The sequence below is a fragment of the Rhinoderma darwinii genome, chromosome 10 (assembly GCF_050947455.1).
Source record: "Rhinoderma darwinii isolate aRhiDar2 chromosome 10, aRhiDar2.hap1, whole genome shotgun sequence".
Classification (NCBI taxonomy): Eukaryota; Metazoa; Chordata; class Amphibia; order Anura; family Rhinodermatidae; genus Rhinoderma; species Rhinoderma darwinii.
The window spans coordinates 53,745,989-53,772,496 of NC_134696.1; the positions used below are offsets into that span (position 1 = coordinate 53,745,989).

Here is a 26,508-nt window from a genome sequence, read left to right on the forward strand (position 1 = left end):
ATTGTATGTTAATTCTGTGTTGAGAAAATATTAATAAAAACTTATTGAGTTAAAAAAAAAATAGATTGAATAATGGGAGATTTGTTCAGAGATAGATTAGGATCATACTAAATACCATTTGTAAAGATTATACAGGTGTTCTCATGTTATACACACCTGAAGATAGAATCAATGAAGCCAGTCAATGGCGGACGCTGCCGCCCCGATCACCCCAACCTGGCGTCAGGAAGACGCGGACTGCGCATGCGCACCCACATCATCGGAGAGTGCGAGGCGGTGCATTCGTCAAACACGGGCACTACACCGGCCATATTGGTGAAGAGCACAATGCCAGACTAATGATAAATATGCAGACATAAAAATATGTAACGTGAATAGAAATAAGATTCATGGAAACTAAACACATAGATCCCCAAAACTGCACATGGCCAAAGGTGGGGGTCAGGGTGGTGCATGCGCAGTGAGCTGAATACCAAAATGGCCATATTGGCAAAGGGAACATAACAGGCATGTACATACGCAAATGTCTGAGATAGACGCGCCACCCCCAGTCCCCCAATTGATGGGAGGGAACCAGAACAGCACATGCACCCCAGACGGATGCTGAAGGGCAACCATATTTAAAAATGACAATAAAAAGGACGTAACAATACAGCTAAATGTAGAGGACAATCAATAAATAATACAGTGCATATATATATATATATATATATATATATATATATATATACACATATACATGACTTAAAAATACAAATCCAGGAACACCTGCTCAGTACCATATATAAAATTATACATAAACCAAGACCAATTTAACTCATAAATAAATCAGTGCATACATACAACGTGCTAAATGGCTTATACCATATTGTTGCAAAAATATACACACACACACTTATGTATATATGTGTGTATATATATGTGTGTGTGTGTGTGTGTGTGTGTGTATATATATATATATACACACACACACTCAAAAGTAAATATAAATACCTCAATGGTTAATATACAAAGTGCAAAATTGAATAAATAAAAAGTGAACACACGTGCAAAAGTGAGAAGTGAAAAATAACTAAAGTGAATACATGCCTGCACCCAAAAAACAAATAAAATTAAAATATATAGATACAAATTTCATTAAACAAAATAATTCAATTAAAATAGAGTACCAATAATGTATACAAAACACTTGATAATGAAAAAAAATAAATATATATATATATATAAAAAGTGTGTATATACGTATATCAAAAAAGAACATACATGATCAATTACATAAATTAATTAAAAATCATAAGTGAAAATGTGGTAATATTTAAGATGAGCATATAGGCCCAAAGAGACTGGACTAAAATGCATGTGTAACTTAGGGCAAAAAATACCCCTTCAAAAAGCTGAAAAGCCTGTATATGTTCTATAATAGTGCATAGTAGTATGCATATATAAACTACATTCATAAAGTAACTTAATATCACAGATGATGGCATTAGATCCACAGCTCAGCAGACAGTATTGCACACAATAGGATTAGATACACAGTTCAGCAGACTGTATCACACAATCAGGGCCAGCCTTAGGGGTGTGCGACCTGTACCATTGGACAGGGCGCATCACTCCGGCAGGTGGAAGGAGGCACTGCGCTGGCTCCCTTCTCCTGGTGGTGTTTCAGAAGCTTCTTTTCTCAGTGGCTAGCTCCCTGCTATTCTATCTACTAGGCTACAGACCATTCGGCCTGCAGCCTATCAGGCGTAGGGACAGGATCACGCTGGCCTACGCTAGCATCCCATTCTTGGCATTGTGGAGCAGCTCCGTTCGTCGTGGGAACGGGGCCTAGGTGAGTACATTTTTTTGTTTGTTTGGTGGGCACGGTCTACAAAGGGGGAGGTGGGGGGCTGTATGGCACTATCTACAAGGGGGATGTGGGGGCTGTATGGCACGGTCTACAAGGGGAGGTGGGGGCTGTATTACACTGACTACAAGAAGTTTGGGGCTGTATAGCACGGTCTACAAGGGGGAGGTGGGTGGCTTTATGGCACTGTCTACAAGGAGGCGGTGGGGGATTATGGCACGGTCTACAGGGAGGCTGTATGGCACAACCTACAGGGGGCCCTATATATAAGGGTTGGCTGTGTGTGGCAGCCAGGGGAGAAGGGCATTATACTGTGTGGGGGCCACTAAGCAGACATACTGTGTAGGGGCACTACATGGGCCAACATACGGGTGTGGCACTTAGGGCACATAATACTGTGTAGGCACAATTAGAGGACAAAATATTGTGTCCTTGAAGGGATTATAATATATTCAATATTTTTATTACTATACCGTATGGGGGGCACTAAAGGAGCATTATACTACTGTGTGGGAGCACTATATAGGGAATTATACTTTCTTTATGGGACATTTTTTTATGATATTGGTGTGGGGCGCCAAAAGATAATTTTGCATAGGGCGCTACCTATCCTAAGGCCGGGCCTGCACACGATATGCTTCGATACAGGGACTCTGGACCGGCGTAATCTCTCGATACTTACAGTGCTGTCCCGTACCCAGATGCATTGATCTCCCTGTCAGTGTTTGAAGATCTGACATGGGAGTTGTGGCTGCACAGGCTGGGCTCTCATGTCGTGGTTTAGATGCATTTTTTGCCACAAATGACGGCAAAACTGTCATTTTGCTGCAATCTTTACAACATAATGATGTGGTTTTGTGGCGGTTTGTTCACAAAATTAAACCAAACCACAACATCCCAGGCTTATCTGCCAGAATCTTTTGGAAATGAAGGGAGGACAGCCAGGGTGTCTCACGGAAATGCCAGTGTCGCGTGCAGGCCATGCCCCCCAAAAACATGCACACCTGTTGAGGAATATGGCTGATGGTGAACAACACTAGATTGTACCTGGAATTTTTCACCCAAACTTTTCGGTTGATAAAAGTGTGGCTAGGGCTTCATGAATATTGTCCTTAAAGAAAAGACTTCTAGCAGAAACACAACTTAACATCATAGGCACCCCGCACCTGTTTGTCTCGAGCCGTGGACTTATTTTATGTATAATTTACTTACTTTCTGTGTAGGAACAATGCCCAAACTGGTTAACACCCAATTGTCAAATTATTCCTAAATTTTTAAGAGTAATAACGCAGGAACAGCACAACATAGTTTTAAGGGCTAGTTCACACAGTATTTTCGCACTGTTTTTGAAATGGAAACCGCGCCCAAAAAATGCCCGAAGTTGCCTCCCATTGAAGGCGAAAGCGTTTTTTCCCCCCGCGAGCTGTAAAAACCACTTGTGGTAAAAAAGAAGCGACATGCCCTTTCTATGGGTGTTTACATCTATGGCCCCCTTTGACCTCAATGGGAGGCAGAGATTGTGTTTTTCGCTGCGGTTTTTGGCCACGGCCGAAAAATGCGGCAAGTGTTCTGCCGGCAGGTCAAAATCTGCCACAAAATTCCTGAATGAAGTTTGAGGCAGATTTTTCTGCCTGCAAAATACTCTGTATGAACAAAGCCTTATAAAAGATGTTCCAGCATTGTTATGGGACTTATAATTATTTACTCAAAATAGACATGACAGGAGATGGCAGGTCCTCTAAGATTTTAGGCCCATTAACCGAATTGTATTTGCTGTTCATGCTCCCTTTATATATGTTTTAAGAAAATTAGATTGTGTTCAAGGAGTGAGAAGTTAGAAAATCATTTGTCCAGGATTAGAAAAACAGATCTACTTTCTACCAAATATAGTACCACACCTGCTCACAGGTTGTGTGGGGTTGTACCATTTAGCTCCATTCACATTAATGGAGGAATTGCAATACCACACACAACCCATGGACAGGCGTGTTGCAGTTTTTAGCAGAAAGCAGATAAAAGAAAAAAGTGAAAAAAAAAAAAAAAAAGTAAAAAATAGTAAGTTTCAAGTGATAAAATAATAACACAATTGGCCTTTTTCCCTTATCAAGTCCTTTGTTATTGAAAAATAAAAATAAACCATACATATTTGGTATCGCCGTGTCTGTAACAGCCTGAACTATAAAAATATTGTTGTTATTTATTCCACGTGGTCGGCGTAAAAAAAAAACCTTAAATAATGCCAGAAAAAGTTGCATGTATCCAAAAATGGTACAAATAAAATCTATAGTTCATCTTGCAATAAACAAGCCCTCACACAGCTCCGTCGACTAAAAAATTAAAAAGTTATGGCTCCCAACATGGCGACAGAAAAAATAAATTTTTTACAAAATAAATTTTATTGTGCAAAAGTGTAAAATATAAAAAAAAGTGCCATAAATTAGGTATCGCCAGAATCGTACTGACCCGCAAAATAAAAAGTTAACATGTAATTTATAACGCATGGTGAACGGCATAAAAAAAACCATGCCAGAATTGTTGGTTTTTGGTCACCTTGCCTCCTAAAAAATAGGATAAAGTGTTATCAAAAAGTCACATGTACCCCAAAATGGTACCAATAATAACTACAGGGCGTGCCGCAAAAAAACAGCCCTCATGCCACTACGTCTATGAAAAAATAAATTAGTTAAGGCTCCATTAAGTCAGGAAATAAAAAACATGCAGTTGTGCAGGACCGCGGGGAACATTTCTTCTGTTTCAAGAGGCTATTTATCAAGGCCCTAAAATTGGGGAACCAGGAAGGGTAGGACCCAAACATATCTGCTGGAAGGGAGGGTTCCCGTATTATACCAAGACAACACTTCCCAGCAAAATTCCCCAAACTGCAAAGGTGCAGAGTATGTACCAAAAGGGGTATAAGAAAGGACAATTTATCAGTGCGACATTGGCCTGGGCATGAAGGATTGCTTCACAGCGTAACAAGTATCTATGGATTATTTTACCCCATTATTATATCACCTGACTATGCCCAGCTTACATATGCCACCACGTTATAAACTAAAATACCAGTAAAACTACAAACACTACTACCATGCAAAATCCACGCTCCAAAAGCCAAATGGTGCTCCCTCCCTTCCGAGCCCTACAGCAGTTTACCTCCACATATATGGCATCGCTATACCCGGGAGAACACTTTTAACAATTTTTGTGGGGTGTGTCTAGTGGCACAAGCTGGGCACTACATATTTGCCACTGAAATGGCATATCTGGGGAAAAATGTAAATATTTACTTTGCACCATCCGCAGCGCAATCATTTATGGAAAAGACCTGTGGGGTGAAAATACTCACTACACCACTTCATAAATGCCTTGAAGGGTGCAGTTTCCAAAATGGGGGTCACTTTTTATTTCACATGCGAGCCTCTGCAATTGCGAACCAATACTTTGTAAGCTGCCAAATTAGGCATCAATTTCACATGCTACTCTTTCACTCCTGAGTTTGGTCGAATGTCCAGGCAAAAGAATAGGGCCACATGTAGAGTTTTTCTAAAACCGGGAAAAAGCATAAGAGAGAGCTATGTTGTTATGGTGGCACAAGCTCGGCACCATATATTGGCATCTATGCAAAAAAAAATCCCATTTTCACTCTGCAACATCGAGTGCACACTAATTTCTGCAAAACACCTGCGGGGTTAACATGCTCACTACACCCCTAGGTGAATACCTTGAGGAGCGTAGTTTCCAAAATGGGTCACTTCTGGGGGGCTTCCACTGTTTTGGTCCCACAGGGGCTTTGTAAATGCGACATCGAGCCCAGAAACCAATCAAGCAAAATCTACACTCCAAAAGCCAAATGGCGCTCCTTCCCCTCTGAGCCCTATTGTGTGCCCAAACAGCAGTTTATAACCACAGATTGGGTATTGCCGTACTCAGGAGAAATTGCTTTACAAATGTTCAGGTTCTTTTTTACTTTACTTGTTGAGAAAATGATTTTTTTTTCCACTAAAGATACATCTTATTGAAGAAAAGGGATTATTTTTATTTTCACTGCTCAATTCTAATAAAGTCTATGAAACACCTGTGTGGGGTCAAAATGCTCACTACGCCCCTACATTAATTCTTCACGTGGTGTATTTCGTGAATGGAGTCACTTTTGGGTAACTTCCACTGTACTGGTACCTTAGGGGCTTTGCAAAAGCGACATGGTGCCAAGAAATCAATCCAGCAAAATCTGTGCTCCAAAAGCCAAACAGCGCTCCTTTACTTCTGATCTTTGCCGTGTGCCCAAACAGCAATTTATGACCACATATGGGGTATTTCCGTACTCTAGAGAAGTTGCTTTACAAATGTTGGGGTTCTTTTGTTCCTTTAATTGTTGAGAAAATGAACAATTTTGAGCTAAATCTACATCTTATTAAAGGAAAAGGATTTATTTTTTTTTGTCACTGCCCAATCCTAATAAAATCTAAGAAACATCTGTGGGGACAAAATGCTCATTACACCCCTAGAGGAATTCCTCAAGGGGTGTAGTTTCCTAAATAGAGTTACTTTTTGGGCGATTTTCATTTTCATGGCCTAATTCCAATAATTTCTGCAAAAAAACCTGTGGGGTCAAAATGACCACTATACTCCTAGATAATTTCCTCAAGGGATATTGTTTCCAAAATGGGGTCACTTGTGGGGGGTTTCCCCTGTTTTGGCATCACAAGACCTCTTCAAACCGGACATGGTGCCTAAAATATATTCTCATAAAAAGGAGGCCCCAAAATTCACTAGGGGCTCCTTTGCTTCTAAGGCCGGTGTGTCAGTCCATTAGCACACTAGGGCCAAATATGGGATATTTCTAAAAACTGCAGAACCTGAGCAATAAATATTGAGTTGCATTTCTCTTGTAAAAACTTCTGTTGCAAAAAAAAAAAAATATTAAAAAAATCGCTGGTTCTAGTGCCCTAGGGGGACAAATAGTGTGTGAAAAAAAGTTTAGTAGTGAAAAAAAAAAAATAAAAATAATTAACGTTTAAAAACCCCCCTTTTCAAATTTTTCCCCTAAAATATAAAAATAGAAGTAAACAAAATTGGCATTGCTGCGTCCAAAAAAGTCTGAACTATTACAATATAGCAATATTTAACGAGCCGGGTAAACGCCGTAAAAAAGAAAAATGTAAAACTCTAAAATCGGTGTTGGTCAACTTCGCCCTAAAAAAAATTTTTTTATAAAAAAAAAAAAGTGATCAAAAAGTTCTACATATTAAAAAACAGTACCGATAAAAACTACACCTCGTCCCGATAAAAATAAGCCCTCACACCGCTCAATCGGTAAAAAAATTTAAAAAGTTATGGCTCTCAGAATGTGGCGACACAAAAAGTTTATCAATAAAAGTAGTAAAATAACAAATTTACATAGTTTTTTTTATATCACCGTAATCGTATTGAGCCACAGAATAAAGATAAGTTGTCGTTTTTACCGCACGGTGGAAGCCGTAAAAACGAAACCCAAAAAACAATTGAGGAATCAGTTTTTTCCAACTTCAGCCTGCAACATTATATGGAACTATAAATGGTACCAAAAGAAACGACTCCTCCCGCAAAGAATAAGCCCTCACACCACTCTATTGACGGAAAAAAAAAAAAAAAAAAGTTATGGCTCTTGGAATGCAGGGAGTGAAAAACGAAAATCAAACAATTGGCTCAGTCTCGAAGGGGTTAAAGAGGAAGCCCGAGCACGCACACGTGAACCAAGAACATTCGACCGCAAGGAGGGGACACCAGCAGGACAGAGACCAGCAGGGGTTAAGGGGAAGCAGCGTCATGGGATGGATAAGGTGTGTATGAATTCTTATATTAATTTACACAATTGTAAGCAGTTTTTAAAATAACCTCCAGAGGTTGGACAACACGTTTAACAAAAGGGGATGCAGATGTAGCAGTCGCAACCGGTACGAAGGCCCCTTGCCAATGTGAAAACATACCAGTATCATAAATGGCGTGATAGGAGGGAGGCTGTTACGGATTTTGCACTGGCGCTCCCGAAGCCGCAAACTACGCCTCTGCTGAATGATCAGTTACTGTGAGCTTAGCTTATTAATTTTTGCTGCTTTGTAGTGGCTGTCAATGAAGCAGTAGGGGAATCCCACTCTTCATCTAACCTTCGAGATTCACTGCTGGGCCTCAGAAACCTGGTCACCGTAAGCGGCTGTCTTCATCATCATCACTTGTGGCATGAGGCCCTGAAGACCTCCTAGCATAAGGACCTGGTTGCCGTTGTGATATGCACAGGAAGTTAATTTTGATGTTTAGGTTTCATCTATCTGTATCATGGACTGTTACAGAAATCTGAATACAACATGGGCATAATGAGGATATATTATCAAATTAAAAAAACCAAATAACACCATACTTTGTTGCTTTATTTGCATATTACAGTTTTGCATAGATATTACAAATCAGTATACAGCTTATAAACGCATTCCTTTGTATGTCTGAATTTTCTTTAAGTAGCAGATCTCTGCAGTTATTTTTTTTAAAAAGAAATAAAAACGGGTAAAAAGCATGTAAGGCGAATGATAAAAGAATGGTTAACACAAAGACAGCATTAACAATACTATTAATAAGACAGTAGGTTGGCCTAGTACAGCATTTGGCTTTAATGGCAATAAAAAGGTAAAAATGAAAGGTATAGACAACCTAAAAGGATGAAAAGTACACTCCAGGTACAGTAGGGTTGTACGTCAACACTATACAGTCCCTTTACTGGTCAACACTGCAATATATTAAAAAATATATATATAATAAAGTACAATGAACAGACCACGCAGGATTCTTTTTTGTTTAAAGAAAACAAAAATATACAGGGTTTAAAAAGATGGAATAATTACAGCTGGTTATGTCATTCGGCTTGGTTGGTCTACCTGTCCACCTTCCTAAGAATCTCCTAAGAAAGATTAGGACAACCTTCATGTATTTCCTTCTTTTGTCTTAGTGCCAGTTAAATGCCAGGCATATAAACATTTGCCTTTTTTAATTAGATGCAATGACAGAAATGATTGGTAGAGATCACTAAAATTAAAAACAGAGAAAAATGAACCTTCATGTCCTCACTACTCTATATAACAGAGTGTTTAAGCATTTTTGGTACAATATATTGTTACCTTAAGTTACTATGGCTCTTAAGGAACTGAAATAAATTTCCACACCAGAGTGAAAAGCCCTTCAAATTATCCAGTCTACGTATTTCACAGCTTTGCCTTCTATATATGCAGAACGTAAATTCTCTTATCTAGTGCAACTGCGCTTAGCGGAGCTTCATCATGGGCCCAAATGGCCATCTGAACAACCACGAATAAGTATAACATAGAATTCATCTAACACTTCACAAGTGCTTCTGCATGATCGGGAAACACACACTTTCCATGTCTCTATAGAACTTTCCTCGCTCTTCCACACTTTCCATGTCTCTATAGAACTTTCCTCGCTCTTCCACACTTTCCATGTCTCTATAGAACTTTCCTCGCTCTTCCACACTTTCCATGTCTCTATAGAACTTTCCTCGCTCTTCCACACTTTCCATGTCTCTATAGAACTTTCCTCGCTCTTCCACACTTTCCATGTCTCTATAGAACTTTCCCCGCTCTTCCACACTTTCCATGTCTCTATAGAACTTTCCTCGCTCTTCCACACTTTCCATGTCTCTATAGAACTTTCCTCGCTCTTCCACACTTTCCATGTCTCTATAGAACTTTCCTCGCTCTTCCACACTTTCCATGTCTCTATAGAACTTTCCTCGCTCTTCCACACTTTCCATGTCTCTATAGAACTTTCCTCGATCTCTCTGGGTACATCTTTATCCACAATTGTACAGTCTCACCTCCTTAGCACTGTTCCTGTACTCTATTTACACTCTTCATTACAACATCCATTTCATAAACAAACTTTCTCCAAAACCTTCATTTCATTTTCCATAATTCTACGTAATCTGTGCCATCATGGAACACAACTTCCTTTCTCTTTCCAGAACCATCTCGTCGTCAGTGTCCTATTCAATGTCCGTTATTCATAATCACACGAATCCAAAGATCTTCAGAAAATCTAGAAGCTGGACTGAAGGAGTGTGATCCGGATGGGTTCCCTTTCTTCCTTGCAGAAGTCTGAAACTTTGCTCATGCTCAGTGGGTTATAATGTAAGTCTTCTATGAGGAAATCATAGCTTGCCACCTGTCCGTTACACTTGGGTAGAGCAGAGCCCTCCTGTTTTGTGACTGGGCCGTGATCTCGGCTTTCTCCCTGCTTTTGTGCTGACCAGTTCTCATAGTGTAGATTGTCTGAATGCAGACTACTGAACCTGTCTTTGGTTATGTCAGGACTAGAGGATCCTTCGGAACAATGCTGGCGGGACACAGAAGAACAGCAATGCTCATCTTTCTTTGTATAGGTTTTTTCATTTGGAGGACTGGTTGACGCGACTTGGCAATCATCTCTGACTTCACAGGGTTTGCTGCTGTTGGAATCTTTCAGAAAGTCCCATGGATACACTTCATCTGACGTGGAGACGTCACTATTGTTATCACAGTCATCAATGAAAGCATTCGCTGTAGAGGAAAATACAAAGTCATCAAAGGAACATACAAAATCATCTTAATTCTCTTCTGACTAAAGGGTTGTGTAAATCCAAACAAAAAAAAAAGAACTCACTGCAGTGTATGTAAAATCTGACCAAACAAAAATTCCTGAGTGAGGCCTCATGCACACGACCGTATTTTTTCCCACCCGTAAATACTGGCGTAAATACGGGTCCGGTGTCACACGTATTCGACCCGTTTTGCACCAGTATTTACGGACCCGTGCCCGTAAATATGGGTCCAGTGTCACCCGTATTCCACCCGTATTTACGGGCACGTTTTTGGCGGCAAAATAGCACTGCACTAATCGGCAGCCCCTTCTCTCTATCAGTGCAGGATAGAGAGAGAAGGGACAGCCCTTTCTGTAATAAAAGTTAAAGAAATTCATACTTACCCGGCCGTTGTCTTGGTGACGCGTCCCTCTCTTCACATCCAGCCCGACATCCCTGGATGACGCGGCAGTCCATGTGACCGCTGCGCCTGTGATTGACCTGCGATTGGCTGCAGCGGTCACATGGGCTGAAACGTCATCCAGGACGTCGGGCCGGATGTAGAGAGGGACGCGTCACCAAGGCAACGGCCGGGAGACCGGACTGGAGGAAGCAGGAAGTTCTCGGTAAGTATGAACGTCTTTTATTTTTATTTTTTACAGGTTTATTCTGATCGGTAGTCACTGTCCAGGGTGCTGAAAGAGTTACTGCCGATCAGTTAACTCTTTCAGCTCCCTGGACAGTGACTATTTACGGACGTCGCTTAGCAACGCTGCCGTAATGACGGGTGCACACATGTAGCCACCCGTCATTACGAGAGCTCCATAGACTTCTATGGACTGTCCGTGCCGTTATTACGGCCAGAAATAGGACATGTTCTATCTTTTTCAACGGCACGGGCACCTTCCCGTGAGAAAACGGGAAGGTACCAGTGGCCAATAGAAGTCTATGAGCCCGTTATTATATTGCATCCTTATTATTAGACATTTGTATCCGCAAGATATACTGTAGAAATAAAATAAAAAAAACATCAATATGCATGACACATATCAGTGGTGGAGTGCAGGAAGGCAATGTAATAGAGACGTTCAGTCACCTGTAATTATTTTGCTACGTTGCGAAGCCTCTGATGCAAGTGTGTAGGACAGGTTGACAATTCGTTCCCGCTCTCCCTCCATGGAGATGGTGTAGCCTTCATCAGGGCTAAATCAGAAGTGAAAATTAACAACAGGCAAACAAACAAAAAATACAAAAAGAGGCCACATGCTTGGTCTTAAGATCATACAAATAGCAAAAATACTGGACTGCATATACTCTTATCACAGGGTTCGATTATAAAGTCTGATCTTATGTTCTCCAAAACGGTAGACCTCAAAATTACCTGGTCCTTGACATTGGGGTTTTTAGTCTGTCCACAGTCTTTGGCTTCCTTTCCACTTCTTTAAGCTGATTTTTGACAATGCCTGTGGTTTCTTCAACTGATCTGGTCTGAAAGAAAAATGATTCAATATTCACATATGTGCAACACATCACTAAACCAGAAATACGCCTGTCATGTCATGAAGGACCCTGCGGTGTAGGACTACATGCATATAAAGTCCAAAACACAGTCACATGCTCCAAACTACCTTTCCGTTTTATAAACCACTTTGAGCCCATCATTATTCCTCTGAGATGAGCATGGTGAACTTCTACATGTACCATACAGTCTCATGCCTGGTATATACAGCGCAGTGCACCTCATGCCAGTATGAAGCCCGGACTGCCCAAATCATCATTTACGCTAAGCCCGCATAACACGCCCATGAGATGATCATACAACGCAGCGTCGAAGCAATGGATCTAGCATGCAAACAATACTTTGTTTGAAGCTTACCCCCTGCTTATTGTAGCTGCCATTGTGCATATCTTTTTTCAGTTGCATGCAGGCAGCAGTGACAATTTTACTGCTTGTTCTTAATGGAGGAGTCACCTTTACCATCGGAGAGATCTCGTGACTTGTTACTGAGGTAACATTTTCTGCCTGCGGTTCCATGACAACACTGTAGGTCGGGTCCTCAGGCATTGTATCGGATGAGGACTTTTTTGCGTTGTTTCCCGTCTTTCCATGCACTGGTGCAGATGTGTTGCTGGGGTAAAAGGACGCAGTGACCCTCACCAGCGTTGGTTTTCTCTGTTCTGCCGAGCTTTTATCCAACGGTTGAGAGTTTGTAGAAGATTCCGAGGAAGAAGATCTCAGCTGCAGGAAGATAGTAAATGCAAATTAGCAGAGATCTAAACTTAAATCCCTGCCTTGAAAACCAGAGCACATAGAGTCTTATAAATATAACTAAAGAGGAGGCAGGATGTCCTTATGCATACACAGCATGTGCGTGCATAGGGACGCAAAAATGAGAAAATCCAGAAAAAAAAAAAAAAAAGTCTGATAACAGTATAGTCCCCCAACCTATGGCTCTTCTGCTTTCGTGAAGCTACAATTCAAGGCCTGCGGCCGTCAGTAAATGCTAGGAGTTGTAGTTTTGCATCAGCTGGACAGTCACAAGCTCTGGATCACTGCTATACGCACTGTAAAAATGTTATGTTTTAGGCAAATTAATTATCCCAAAAACTTTCTTGGAGTCTTCCAAGCCAAGAATTGTTTGCGTGTAGATGCTTTACTTACTCCCAAACGCAAGAAGTCAATTACAAATTATTTGATCAAGGAATTTATATTCACATGTTGCAGAATAAGTAACCACATTCCATCCACAAGAACAAAATGTATTAGGCTACAAGTACACGTCGTGCATTACATGCGAATTTGCAGCGCAGAGTTCCCACGGGAAATCTACAGTACCAGCAAAGTAAATGAGATGACAAGTAATCTTATCCACTCGTTGCAGAATTTTCCCGCACCTAAATTGAGCTGCGGTGGAGATTTAAAAATCTAAATTCGGAGATGGAAACGCAAGGTGAATTGACAAGTTTAACCATAAAAAAGTGCACCAAAATACGCAGCACAAAAACCGTACCTGTTTCTGCATCAAAATATAAAAATGCATCAAAAAATGCAATATAAAGTGTGGATTCTCCACAACAAATTAAGCAATGTGTGCATGTAGCCTTACTCAACTCAATGAAGAAATACACACCCTGCCTCGTATAGGACCCGATGTGGACCTCTGAGAGTTCTGACGTTGCGCTGTAACACCAGGCTTTGGTTTCTCATGAATCTGAGCCTCCTGATGCCTACGCATTCTCTCCATTTGTTCCTCAGCACTCATCCTTTGCTTCCGAACTGTCCCCATCTCTGGCACATTGGGTGGTGATGCCTAAAAAGGCAGAGTAAAAGTGGTCAAACCTTTAGGGCTTGTTCATACATAGCGGAATTGCTGCGTTTTCCGTCCGGAATTGCGGCAGAACACAGTAGCAGCAAAGTGGGTGAGATTTAACAAACCTCATCCACATGCTGCGTAAAAATTCAGAGCAGAAATTGACCTGCGGTGCGTATTTTTCGGACCGCAGCATGTCCATTCCCGCTGTGGAAAGTGGAATGAATTGCTGCGTTTTTCAGAGATGTCACCATCTCCTAGCATTGTGGAAAATGCAGCAAAATACGCACCATTTTCTGCAGTCGAAAATGCAGGAAATGGTGCGTTTTTGCCACAGCGGTAAGTCTGCTACTTTCAACTGAATTTCTGCACAAATTTTCTGCAGCAATTCCGTTACGTGTGGACAAGCTCTTAGACTTTGGTTTGATTTGCACAGTTTTTATGCATACTATACCTTTGCCTCTAGAGACATCTTGTGACCTGAAGGTATGGGTACTGGGCATGTGGACTGAACTTGGCGAACACCTGCCACATCCTTAATGGGTAAAGCAGCATCTTAAATACAAGGAAGTTAATAAGATGAGTTAAAGTATTATAATATGCCATATATAAGCTTTGGCTATAATAAACAATAAATTTGACAGGTGGTGCAACATATGTATATTTATAGTTTATATTAATTTTCAGCTGCTTATCTAGTACCAACATAGTGTAGTCCCTGTCCGTTTACAATGTAATTTCCCTACCTCACATACATAAGCGGGATAATTTCATAAGACGCCAACACCAATCAAGCAAGAATAGAAGTAAATAAATACGAAAAATAAAAAGAACAGGAAACATCATAAGAATCTCTCAGTAGTGCAGCCTCAGACTTTGGGCCTGTACCTTTATGTAAATCAGATCTTTGATAGAAGATATTTAATATTTTTTACATTTGTAATTTGACAACAGAATGTATTTCAACAGATTTTTACATTCAGACAAGTCCGACTATTTTCTTCCCAGTAGCCATTTTATTTTTTATACAGGAAGATTAAAACTGGGGGGGGGGAAGAGAGTAACTCACCACTGAATGTACTTGGTGACGGCGGTGCTACTGGGCTCTCTGGCTGCTCAGATACTCCTTCATGCTCATTCTATAGAAAGAAAAAAAAATAAAAAAAAAGACAAAACATCTTTTATGATGAGGGAATTCCAACTTGACAAGGTTGGCAATGTAGCATAGCTCAAATGCAAATAAAGCGATCAACTGGGAGATGTATTAAAACTGGTGAAAAGGAAATGTTGAGTAGTTCCATGTCAACCAATTAGGTAGGTCGCTATTTTAATGTTCCAGAGGGCCTCCGAAAAATGAGAGGTGGAGTCTGATTGGTTGCCAATGGCAGCTACTCCATTTTTCCTTTGCACCAGTTTTGATACATCTCCCCTATTGTGCCATTTCTGGAATTGCTTTGACTGTAACGACAACTCCTTCAACAGATATATTAATACACAAAAAAGTCTATGTGATCACCAAGTTTTACACTTACTTTTTAGGAGGTGCAGCAATTTATGAATAGATTGACACTAACCTGTTCACCGATGATCCCCCTAGTTTGTCCTTCAACCTCCATACTGGATGTCGGGTGATCTCTGGGCAGAGGTGGTCTGGGAGGAATGGCTTCAGACTCCTTTAAAATAGAAATTGGTGCAAGTTATAGGGTAGTTATTTTATTCACTTGGAAGCTTACATGTAACATTCAATAATAAAATGTAACTATCCACTCAATTGCTTTAGCAGATGGTTTATGCCTGCAACTCTGCCCTCCCCAAGAGCCGATCCTGATATTTAAAAGGAACATTATAACCACAAAGCATTTTTTATTTTATATATAGTATTCGACCTTGTTCACCAGTCCGCTATCACTTGTCTGGCTTCACAAATGCCATTGAAGCAATGAATAGGTGAGAGCATTTGATTGTACCCCATGTACCATAGATCTATTCGTATGATGCAAGACAGGCTTGTGTAATATTAGATATTAGCATATAAGTTAATATAAATATGGGTAACAAGGAAGTTGAATCCAGCGCTTGAGTGAAGATAAAATGGAACGGTTTTCCAAGTTTATTTGTTTTTCGTTAAAAGTCCAGTAAGGTATGATCCTGGTGTGTGGGCAATGGGAAAATGTGATCCTTTTAAGCCTACGCGTTTCGGACGATAGCAACGTCCTTAGTCTAAGGACGTTGCTATCGTCCGAAACGCGTAGGCTTAAAAGGATCACATTTTCCCATTGCCCACACACCAGGATCATACCTTACTGGACTTTTAACGAAAAACAAATAAACTTGGAAAACCGTTCCATTTTATCTTCACTCAAGCGCTGGATTCAACTTCCTTGTTACCTCTGTTCCTGCATCGTGTGCCGACACGAAGGATCCGGGCGCTGACAGCGACACTCACTACTGTGTCAGGTGAGCTGGAGGATTCCTCCCCTTGTTTCCTTACTATTAATATAAATATATTAAGCACCTATAGCAAAACTCAGAAGGGGCACCACACCGCATTGAGAGCTCTGCAGAGTGTACTTTTTTTTAAAATACATTTAAAGAGGCTCGGTCACCAGATTTTGAAACCCCTATCTCGTATTGCAGCAGATCGGCGCTGCAATGTAGATAAGAGTAACGTTTTGGTTTTTTTTAAACGAGAATTTTTGGGCAAGTTATGAGCATTTTTATATTTATGCAAATGAGCCTTTCTTAAGTACAACTGGGCGTGTTTAAAGTGAAGTACAACTGGGCGTGTATTGTGTGTGTACATCTGGGCGTTTTTACTCGTTTTACTAGCTGGGCGTTGTGAATGGAAGTGTATGATGCTGACGAATCAGCATCATCCACTTCTCTTCGTCAACACCCAGCTTCTGGCAGTGCACAGACACACAGCGTGTTCTCCAGAGATCACGCTGTGACGTCACTTCCTGCCCCAGGTCCTGCATCGTGTCGGACGAGCGAGCACACATCGGCACCAGGCGACAGAGGCTACATCGACTTACCTGCAAACGCCGATGCTGCTGCAGAATCAACTGTAGCCTCTGTCGCCTGGTGCCGATGTGTCCTCGCTCGTCCGACACGATGCAGGACCTGGGGCAGGAAGTGACGTCACAGCGTGATCTCTGGAGAACACGCTGTGTGTCTGTGCACTGCCAGAAGCTGGGTGTTAACGAAGAGAAATGGATGATGCTGATTTGTCAGCATCATACACTTCCATTCACAACGCCCAGCTAGTAAAAACGCCCAGATGTACACACTCAATACACGCCCAGTTGTACTTAACTTTAAACACGCCCATTTGTACTTAAGAAAGGCTCATTTGCATAAATCTAAAAATGCTCATAACTTGGCCAAAAATGCTCGTTTTTGAAAAAAACAAAACGTTACGGTAATCTACATTGCAGCGCCGATCTGCTGCAATACGAGATAGGGGTTTGAAAATCTGGTGACAGAGCCTCTTTAATGCCGACCATAATTTCCTATTATATATCTTTATATCAGTCATAGTTAGGGTTAAAGGGCTTGTCCAGGCTGGGGGCTGTTTTTTATACTTCTGACCTATCCACAGGATAGGTCATCAGCATATGATCGGTGAGGGTTCGACAACCGGACCCCGTACTGATCAGATGCTTTGGCTGCCTCCAAGCAATGAAAGTTATTCAGGGTCGGTGCCGGAAGCAGGTGGCTCCGACCACCGTATAGTGCAGCTCTGCACCGACCCTGCATAACTTCCCGTGCCTGGAGGAAGCCAAAGCAGCTGATCGGTCCGGGTGTCAAACCCCCACCAATCATGTGGATAGGTCATCAGTATAAAATGTATCCCCCAGCCTTGACAGCCCTATAAAATGACATAATTCTGGCATGTAGCCACCACTATGGGGAGAAAACTGAAAATTGATTTATACTGTTAGCATTGAACTCAGAGAGGCTCTGTCACCACATAAGTGCCCTATCTCCTACATAATGTGATCGGTGCTGTAATGTAAATAACAACGGTGGTTTTTATTTTGAAAAACGATCATTTTTTAGCAAGATATGAGAAATTTTAGATTTATGCTAATTTGTTTCTTAATGCCCAACTGGGCGTTTTTTAAAACTTTTTACCAAGCGGGCATTGTAAAGAGAAGTGTATGACGCTGACCAATCAGCGTCATACACTTCTCTCCATTTATGGCCATTTGTACTCAGCACAGCGTGATCTCGCGAGATCCGGCTGTGCCGTCACATACACCCACATTAACTTTACTGAAGTGTCTTGAGAGTGAATAGACATTGCCTCCAGCCAGGATGCGATGTCTATTCCGACTCCCGACACTTCGGTAAAGTTTTTGTGGGACTTACTCACAGAGCACAGCGTGATCTCGCGAGATCACGCTGTGCTGTTATTCACAGCGATTAAGTCCCACACAAACCTTACAAAAGTGTCGGGAGTCTGAATAAACATCGAATCCTGGCTGGAAGCAATGTCTATTCACTCTCAAGACACTTAACAGTAAAGTTAATGTGGGTGTATGTGACAACACCTCGTGATCTCGCGAGATCACGCTGTGCGGAGTAGAAGTGTACATGAATGGAGAGAAGTGTATAACGCAGATTGGTCAGTGTCATACACTTCTCTTTACAACACCCACTTGATCAAAAGTTAAAAAACGCCCAGTTGGGCATTAAGAAGCGAATTAGCATAAATCTAAAATTGCTCAAAATGATAGTTTTTCAAAATAAAAACTACTGTTATCTACATTACAGCGCCAATCAGATTATGTAGGCACTTATAATCTGATGACAGAGCCTCTTTAACAGCACAAGTAAACATATTTGTTCAGTAAGCGTCCCCTAGTGGTGGTTGCAGGGAAATGCGGTGTGTAATAGGAAATGGGAAACAGTTCAGTGTTGGACCTCTTCTTCACATGGGCCCCAACATGTGTACACATCATGCACCTGAATAGGGGGCCAGCAGGTAAGGTGCCCATAGTCACATTGAAAGCAACTTCATGCAATCTTCTAGATTGCATTTAAAGGACGGAGCTAATGAATTCAATTTCACTCAAGTTCTGATAGATTGTTAGAGAGGTATAAGGGTGTGATCTATGATGAGAAAAACAAGGGGCCCATATCGCATTCTTGCACAAGGGCCCAATGCTGTCTGTGTCTGCTCCTGATGGGTCCCAGATTAGTTGCGCGCCCAGCATTAATAATATGTATGCCTCTATATAAGCAGGGAACAGTTGGGTGTGTGTGTATACAAAAAGGAAGATGCAGGAGTAGAATTAGGGTATCAGGAATAGTATTGGCTCATAGTGTCGTAGGTGACAGTGAAGTAGTTATGCAGGAGGAGTAATGTCCCAAGACTATTTACAGAGATCTAAACGTAGTGTAGGAAATGTGGATTAGCTTACATTGGGATTTTTCTCTTGCCCAAAGGGATTCAGTCCAGACTGATGGTAAAGGAAACTCCTCTGGAAGGTTTTCTGTGTTTCACTAGCAGGTGAAGGTGGCATCATTGCTGCATATATGGATAAAATTAATTAAATTACATGAATCCAATAAAGAGTTGAATTCCGCAAGGTGCTTTCTATCTAAAAAAACAGGAATAGATCTCAAAATAAGTAAAAAAACAAGTGTTTAAATACCAGGATGTCTTGCCGGATCAGGAATGACATGAAAGTTGTTTTTGTTAACTCGGAGGCCAGATATGATGTCATTGATCATCCAAAGATCTCTCTGAGCTGCTGCCTGGTCCTGAAAATACAAGAAATGCATAAAATACACGTAGCAGCTTATAATGGCTGGTGGCCCTGTCTTTAGAACAGGACTACATTTACAACTGGTGGCTACTAGAGTGAGTGTTTATGGGGTCCCTCAGGAGTCTGACTGTAAGGAATAACGTGCTATTATTTACCTGTGGGTGTCCAACTTGACTGACACGTTCCAATGTCTCCCTCACCGTGTGCAGTTCGTTTTCTAGCATTCTGTATTCTTCCCATGCACGGTCTCTGTCCTGATTAAGAAAATGCAAAACAAAAACATCCGTATTTCATTATGACTTTTCTTAGACACCCCGTGTTTGACGGTTTTTAAAACACAATAAATTTTGGCCACGCTGTGTATTCCATTCTTTGGGACAGAATACTAGCGCATTTCACTTAGTAAATCTCCCCCAATGTGTACAAATTACTATCCTCTATAATCCAACAACTTTTCTCACCTTGATTAGTGTTGCTTTGCTTTACCAGTATAGAATGTTGCACTACTGGCAATAGGTCTAAATGCTATCATAATGGGACCTTTTGAGGGCCAGTATACTACGTCAGGGTCATAGCACCGGCTATTCGGAGATCTCTAGTGTGTGGCCCTGGCTTTAGGATTGGTAACATCTTGGATTTAGCAGCATCTTTTATTAGTACCTTAGGCAGAGGCCCGGTGGGGCAATACATGGAAAAATATACATGTTATACGTGCTGATTTGCAGTGGATTTCACGCTATGCACATGGCAAAGAGTGAATACCACTGTGAAAATCTGCAACATAATGAGCATGTGAATATCAAAATCAGCATCATGCTCTGAATTTCACGCAATTTTTTCCTCTACATGTGGATGTTGGTTTGCTATACAAGCTTTCACACTTCGGGGAATAAATAAGCCTCCAGTCTATGTAGGAAACTGCTAAATGACATCTTCTGCTTTGTCCTCTATTGATATTGTTAGATCTTGGGCCATTTAATCAACTGCTTACTGGGTTTTTTTATTATCTTTCTGCCAATACAGGTATTACATAGGTTTCTCGGAAGCCTTGGGGTAAGTGAACAAGCTCACCAAAGAGAGATCACACAGCCTGGCCCGCACATATACCAGGTCATCCTGCAGGAGCCTCTGCTGGTACCAGATGTTCTCAATCACTTGTTCCTGACCCTGGAACTCCTCAAGGTGTCGATGAGTTAATTGAAGCGCATCCTCCAACTTTTCCTATTGGAAAAATACAAAGGCAGAAAAGGAAGCATAGGTTTACCTAATTACTCAGCATGTGAATATAAATTCTTAAGATCATGTACATACTCCTCTGCATTTGGATGAGCAATTTAAGAACTGGTTAGATGTAAATCGGGTATTTTAATATGGTTTCCTCCCCCAATAAGATAGAAATGGCTGGTATTTATTTAAAAATATATCTGCTGGCCGAGCATGCGCACCATTCTCATGGAGCACTTTGGAGGACTTTTGGTCCCCCGTTCACATCATCACTGGGGGTCCCAGCTGTCGGACCCCCAGTGATCACACATGTATCCCCTATCCTGTGGATAGGGGATACATGTGTTTTGTAGGAAAACTCCTTTAAGGGCAGATTTCATTAATATGACTGCATCTGTAATTCTCACAAGTGGTTATGGATATTGGAAATCCCATTTCTTGTGGGTACTTGAGAATTGGAGTTGAGAAAAACTGCCACACAGTATGTTGCGAAGGAAAAATACAATAGAAAGACTGGAGGAAGGAAAACGGTCCCACATGTCAGAGCACTTATATATGAGCTGGTTAAACATCAATATTCTGCAAAGAGGTTGATAAAACCATTGACAATGTAATGTCATGTCTCTCTCGTCATTTGGACATAGCTTAAAATGTAGGTTTGGGAAAATATCTAGGAATGCCGTTTCCGTAACTCCCGTAGAAGTCTCTATGGGATTGGCAGCATGCATGCTCGACCACCCGTTCCATACAAGAACTAACTCAGCCTGCAGGCGAAAAGGAACGGGCAAATCTATACCCCTGTACTAGTGATCAGTGGGGGTCCCAGCACTAGTGCCCCCAGTAATCTAACGTTTATCACTTATCCACCGCATGGGTGATAAATATTTGTGGGAAAAACCCCTATAAACACCTAGCTACCAATACCAACTACCTTTTCAGTTCGAAGATGAGCAGATTCCTCCTCAATTCCAGAGAGAAGCTTATCCTGACCGCACATCTTTGTCAGCAGAACCTGTAATTGAAGTTTAAGATGAATTGTAACTTTTATAGTAAACATGTAAAATAAAACCAAAAAAAAGGATATAAAAAAAAATATTCAAATATTAATCTACTACATCATATATCTTGGAAAAAATGACACTAATGTTCTTGTCCATTATTATTCCATATTATTTATCTACAGTGCTTGCTATTAGGGAAGCATAAAAATATCCATCACAGATTTTAAGCGATCACTTATTTGGTCCTATTTGTTCCTATTACTTAATGCAACCTGTGATTTAAAGGGGTTGTGCAATGCAGGGCAACTGTCCGATGCCCTGCAGGTATCCTGCACTAGTATTATTCTAATTAACACCGTCAGACGGTTGCCTCAGCAGTGAATCTGTGTCGCTCCATTCCTGATGTCCGTTTGGATGGAAGTGAGTGGCCCAGCACGACCCCTTTAACCCCTTAGTGACCAACAATACGTCTTTTCATGTTGGTCACTAAGGGGCCTTAGGCTAGGCTGACGCCTTTTCACGTGAGCCTAGTCTAAGTCCTGCACGGGTCTCCCGTGCAGGCTGGAGCCGGGGCTCTGCTGTCTGATGACAACTGAGGTCCTGCTCCAACGCCCGCGATCGAAGTTCACTTCGATCGCGGCCGTTTAACCCGTTCAATGCCGCCGTCAATAGCGACCGCGGCATTTAACTTGTTTACAGGGGGAGTGAGCTCCCTCTGTCACCCATCGGCGGCTCGCAAATGCAATCGCGGGTCTCCGATGGGTTGTCATGGCAGCCGGGGGCTTGATAAAAGCCCCCAGGTCTGCCCTGGACATATGCCTATTAGGACGCGCCGGAGGCACGTCCTAACAGATTGCCTGTCAGATTTACACTGACAGGCAATAATGCTCTGGTATACGAAGTATACCAAAGCATTACAGCAGCGATCTGATGATCGCACAATAAAGTCCCCTAGTGGGACTAATGAAATAAATAAATGTGAAATAACGATTAATAAAAATGACAGTAAAAAAATAAATACAACAATTTTTTCCATAAAAAGTGGCTTTATTTAGTAAAAGTGTAAAAAAGAAATAAAAAAGTACACATATATGGTATCGCCGCGACCGTAATGACTCCATTAATAAAGTTAATATGTAATTTAAACCGCAAGGTGAATACCGTAAAAAAAAACGCAAAAAACAATGGCGAAATTGCAATTTTTTTCCATTGCCCCCCAAAAAAGTCATAATAAAAATGAATCAATAAGTCCCATGCACCCCAAAACAGTACCAATCAAAACTACGTCTCGTCCCGCAGAAAACAAGCCCAAAAAAATCACTACATTGATGGAAAAATAAAAAAGTTACGGCTCTTGGAAAGCGACGATGCAAAAACAAATAATTTTAGTTCAAAAGTGTTTTTATTGTGCAAAAGTCGTAAAACATAAAAAACCTCTACATATGTGGTATCGCTGTAATCATACCGACCCGTAGAATAAAGGTAACATGTTATTTACGTCGCACAGTGAACGGCATCAATTTAAAAACGCATAGAACAATGGTGGAATTTCAGTTTTTTTTTATAATCCCCCCCAAAAAAAAGTTAATAAAAGTTAAGAAAAAAATTATATGTACCCTAAAATGGTGCTATTAAAAAGTACAACTAATCCCGCAATAAACAAGTCCTCATACAGCTATGTAGATGAAAAAAAAAAAAAAAAAAAAAAGTTATAGCTCTTTGAATGCGACTATAGAAAAACGAATAAAATAGCTTGGTCATTAGGGCCTAAAATGGGCTGGTCACTAAGGGGTTAAGGTTTTCTAACACTGCTTATCACTATGCTAAAATTATGTCGTTTTATAGCTAGACCGTCTCAGTAACTTTATCAGCTGTAAAGTCTTTGGACCTATACAGTAGATGAAGCTCCCCTTTAAATCATATGTGCTGCCTTCTTCATAAAGTTAAAGCACCTATCTAATAGTAAACAGAGGAGAAGGGTAGAAGCAAGTCTATTCTGCAATGGAAACCAGTTTCAATGTTATTCTGCCTGTAATGATAATGAAATGACTGCTGAGAAGTGTTATCTACAGACCAAGATGACACAAAATATATATATATATATATATATATATATATATATATATATATATATATATATATATATATGTCTCACACACAGAGCTGTATTACAACTATCTGAATGTGGGCTTACTTTGAGTCATATCCCATGCACAACACATTTTCTCCATGGTTATAGATGGTCACTGTATGGCACTAGTTTGATATTACCAGCATATAAAGTAGGGTAGCTTACAATATTACATAAATACACTGATCAGACTGTCCTTTTGAGTTCCTAACACTAAGAATAAGCTAAAAAGGAAAGGGCATATTATTTTCATGCACAAGGTAAAATCAATACTTACATCAATGCTATTCTCTGCAATGCGAGCTGGGTATGGTGCGCGGTCACGATACTGTGTAGTACCCGATGGCTAGGAAATATGAAATAAGAATTAAGGACAAAAAGCAGCTACTAATAGATAGACCTGAGATAAATAAATAGACAGGATAGATTGCTTCTCTAACTAGGAAAAGTACAGATAAACTATGTCAAAAAGGTATAAAAAGTACCAGGACCTGCGTGATTTAGAGCACCAGTAAGGGTCCCAGGGGAAGGGTCCTCCACCAATATTACTAAGGCCCTGTTCACATCTGCGTCGGAGGCTCAGTTTGGGCCTTCTGGCACCGATTTAGTTCTTTTTGCAGGACCAAAAAAAAAAAAAAGACAGAAACCCGACAGAACCAATTAAAGTCAATGGGTTCCGTCGTGCGGCGTTGGTTTCAGTCACGTGGCAGATCCGGTGCTTCTGCTCCTTTGATGGAGCAGAACAATGGAAGCTGGAATACAGCCTATGTTCATCCTCTGCTATACAGATATGTATTGATCTATAAACATTTGCTCAATCTCAATAAATATTGTTTGGGTTCTGAAGGTAATATTAATCATAGAAATCTCACCACAGCACTCAATGACATCCTCTTCCCAGCAGGTAGATGGGGACGATTGGGACCAGGAGGCAATGGTGGCAGCTGGGAATAACTCACTAAGCCCTGCAGAACAAAAACATTTTTGTTTTAAGAAAAATACGCACCCATCACACTTCTTGTCAGGTGCTCGGCAGTGAAGTGCCGCAGGTAACGTTTACTATACAGTAAAACACATCCTGATGTAGCTATGGGGAGAAACCACCTCAGTCGCTGTATTAACCCATTAGGACATTGTTTACCACAGCTTTTCTGGACTATTCATTGCAACCACTTGTACAATTTTGATTAAACATGCCATATTTTATAGTAGAACCAAGAATCATCACAGGGGTTTTCCAGTATCATGTGACTGAAAATCACTAAAAATTTAAGTTCTACAACTTTCTAATACACATTGTGATTCAATTCTTCACCATTTTCGGAAAGCAGATGTTGCAAAAGGTAACACATCTACTTCTGCTCTCAGCTGAGAAGTGGATACAATTGTATCCAGTCTATGCAATTCTCTGTGAGCGAAATACATTGAGGCTGTGTTCACATCACCGTCTGTGTTCCGTCAGAGGTTTCCATCGGGTTAACACCTCAACGAAAAGGCAAACGGAAGCTTAGGTTTCCGCTTGCCTGAGAGGTTAACCCGACGGAAACCTCAGATGGAACCCCTCAACGGAACGGTAACGGTTGTGTGAACAAGCCCCAACAGCAGATGCACAAATCTCTGGTAGTCTGCTACAATGTATCATTCCCCATGTTTATTTTTGTAAAGGAGAACAGATAGAAGCAGCCTGCATTTAGTGCAACAGCCGAGAAGTAGAGCAGGGGAAGGTTCTTAAGATCTACCATGAAATAAATGCATTTTTTTTCACAGAGAAAGGAATGGACCTTGTTTAGGTCATACACATTACTTACATGTTTGTGACAAATCAAAATCACAATGTAAAAATAACACCAAGTATAGCATTGTAAGGCTATGTTCACATGTAGCGTAATTGTTGCAGATTTTCTGCTGGATTTGCAGGTGGAAAATCTGCAGGGGAATAGTGTCTTCTATCCCCTCAGCTTCTGTGCAGCGGCAAATACGGCCAAAAATATCAAACACTATTTGGTGTAGGCTTTTTGCCTGCGGAATCTTTACAGTGGCACATTTGGCCGATGCAACGATCGCCGATCAACGAGGCAGCTCGTTGACGAGCGCTCGTTTGCTCCTTTCAAAAGGAGCTAGTATGGGGACGATCGCTCGTCCCCATACATATGCATCATGTTGGCAGCACGTCTCCCTGTTTACACAGGGAGATGTGCTGCCAACGATAATATTTTGCACTTTTAAAGCGATAAGATCAGCTGATGAACGAGCGTTCACTCGTTCATCTGCTGATCGCTGCCCTGTTTACACAGGGCAATTATCGGGAATGAGAATTCTTTAAATGCTTGTTTGCCCGATAATTGACCAGTGTAAAAGGGCCTTTAGTCTGCATATTTAATCAAGTGTCTACCTAGGGACTAGATAGATAATAGACTGATATCCAGAGCATATCATAGAGAAAGCTGGCAATTACCATTTGGAAAAATTTAGGAAGTGAAGTGTTGCACTGACATGTAATTAATTTTTTGAGACTATATAAAAGCTTGTGCAGTTTTGTAAATACAAATTCTCCTTGTAAATTGATGGACAGTGATGAGCTCCTCACATGTAGCCCGCAACAGGATAAAATAC

The 26,508-nt window shown here is 41.0% G+C and overlaps 1 protein-coding gene across 4 annotated transcripts in view; it reads right to left on the reverse strand.

The window, feature by feature from the left end:
- Nucleotides 1–9,920: 9,920 nt before the first annotated feature.
- LOC142662068 (uncharacterized) overlaps nucleotides 9,921–26,508 on the reverse strand; it is a 67,324-nt gene continuing 50,736 nt past the window's right edge. For 2 of the 4 annotated variants that reach the window (XM_075839940.1, XM_075839939.1), the window contains exons 10-24: nucleotides 24,768–24,860; nucleotides 24,173–24,241; nucleotides 21,695–21,775; nucleotides 20,611–20,760; nucleotides 19,695–19,793; nucleotides 19,426–19,534; nucleotides 19,192–19,298; nucleotides 15,337–15,435; nucleotides 14,832–14,901; nucleotides 14,217–14,317; nucleotides 13,583–13,762; nucleotides 12,328–12,690; nucleotides 11,833–11,939; nucleotides 11,548–11,654; nucleotides 9,921–10,431 (exon numbers count right to left, since the gene is read on the reverse strand). In XM_075839940.1, coding sequence (XP_075696055.1) covers nucleotides 9,932–10,431; nucleotides 11,548–11,654; nucleotides 11,833–11,939; nucleotides 12,328–12,690; nucleotides 13,583–13,762; nucleotides 14,217–14,317; nucleotides 14,832–14,901; nucleotides 15,337–15,435; nucleotides 19,192–19,298; nucleotides 19,426–19,534; nucleotides 19,695–19,793; nucleotides 20,611–20,760; nucleotides 21,695–21,775; nucleotides 24,173–24,241; nucleotides 24,768–24,860 — 2,235 coding nt within the window. In that variant the 3' untranslated portion in view covers nucleotides 9,921–9,931. The remainder of the gene's footprint in view (nucleotides 10,432–11,547; nucleotides 11,655–11,832; nucleotides 11,940–12,327; nucleotides 12,691–13,582; nucleotides 13,763–14,216; nucleotides 14,318–14,831; nucleotides 14,902–15,336; nucleotides 15,436–19,191; nucleotides 19,299–19,425; nucleotides 19,535–19,694; nucleotides 19,794–20,610; nucleotides 20,761–21,694; nucleotides 21,776–24,172; nucleotides 24,242–24,767; nucleotides 24,861–26,508) is intronic. The other 2 variants (XM_075839942.1, XM_075839941.1) reach the window with 2 other exon arrangements.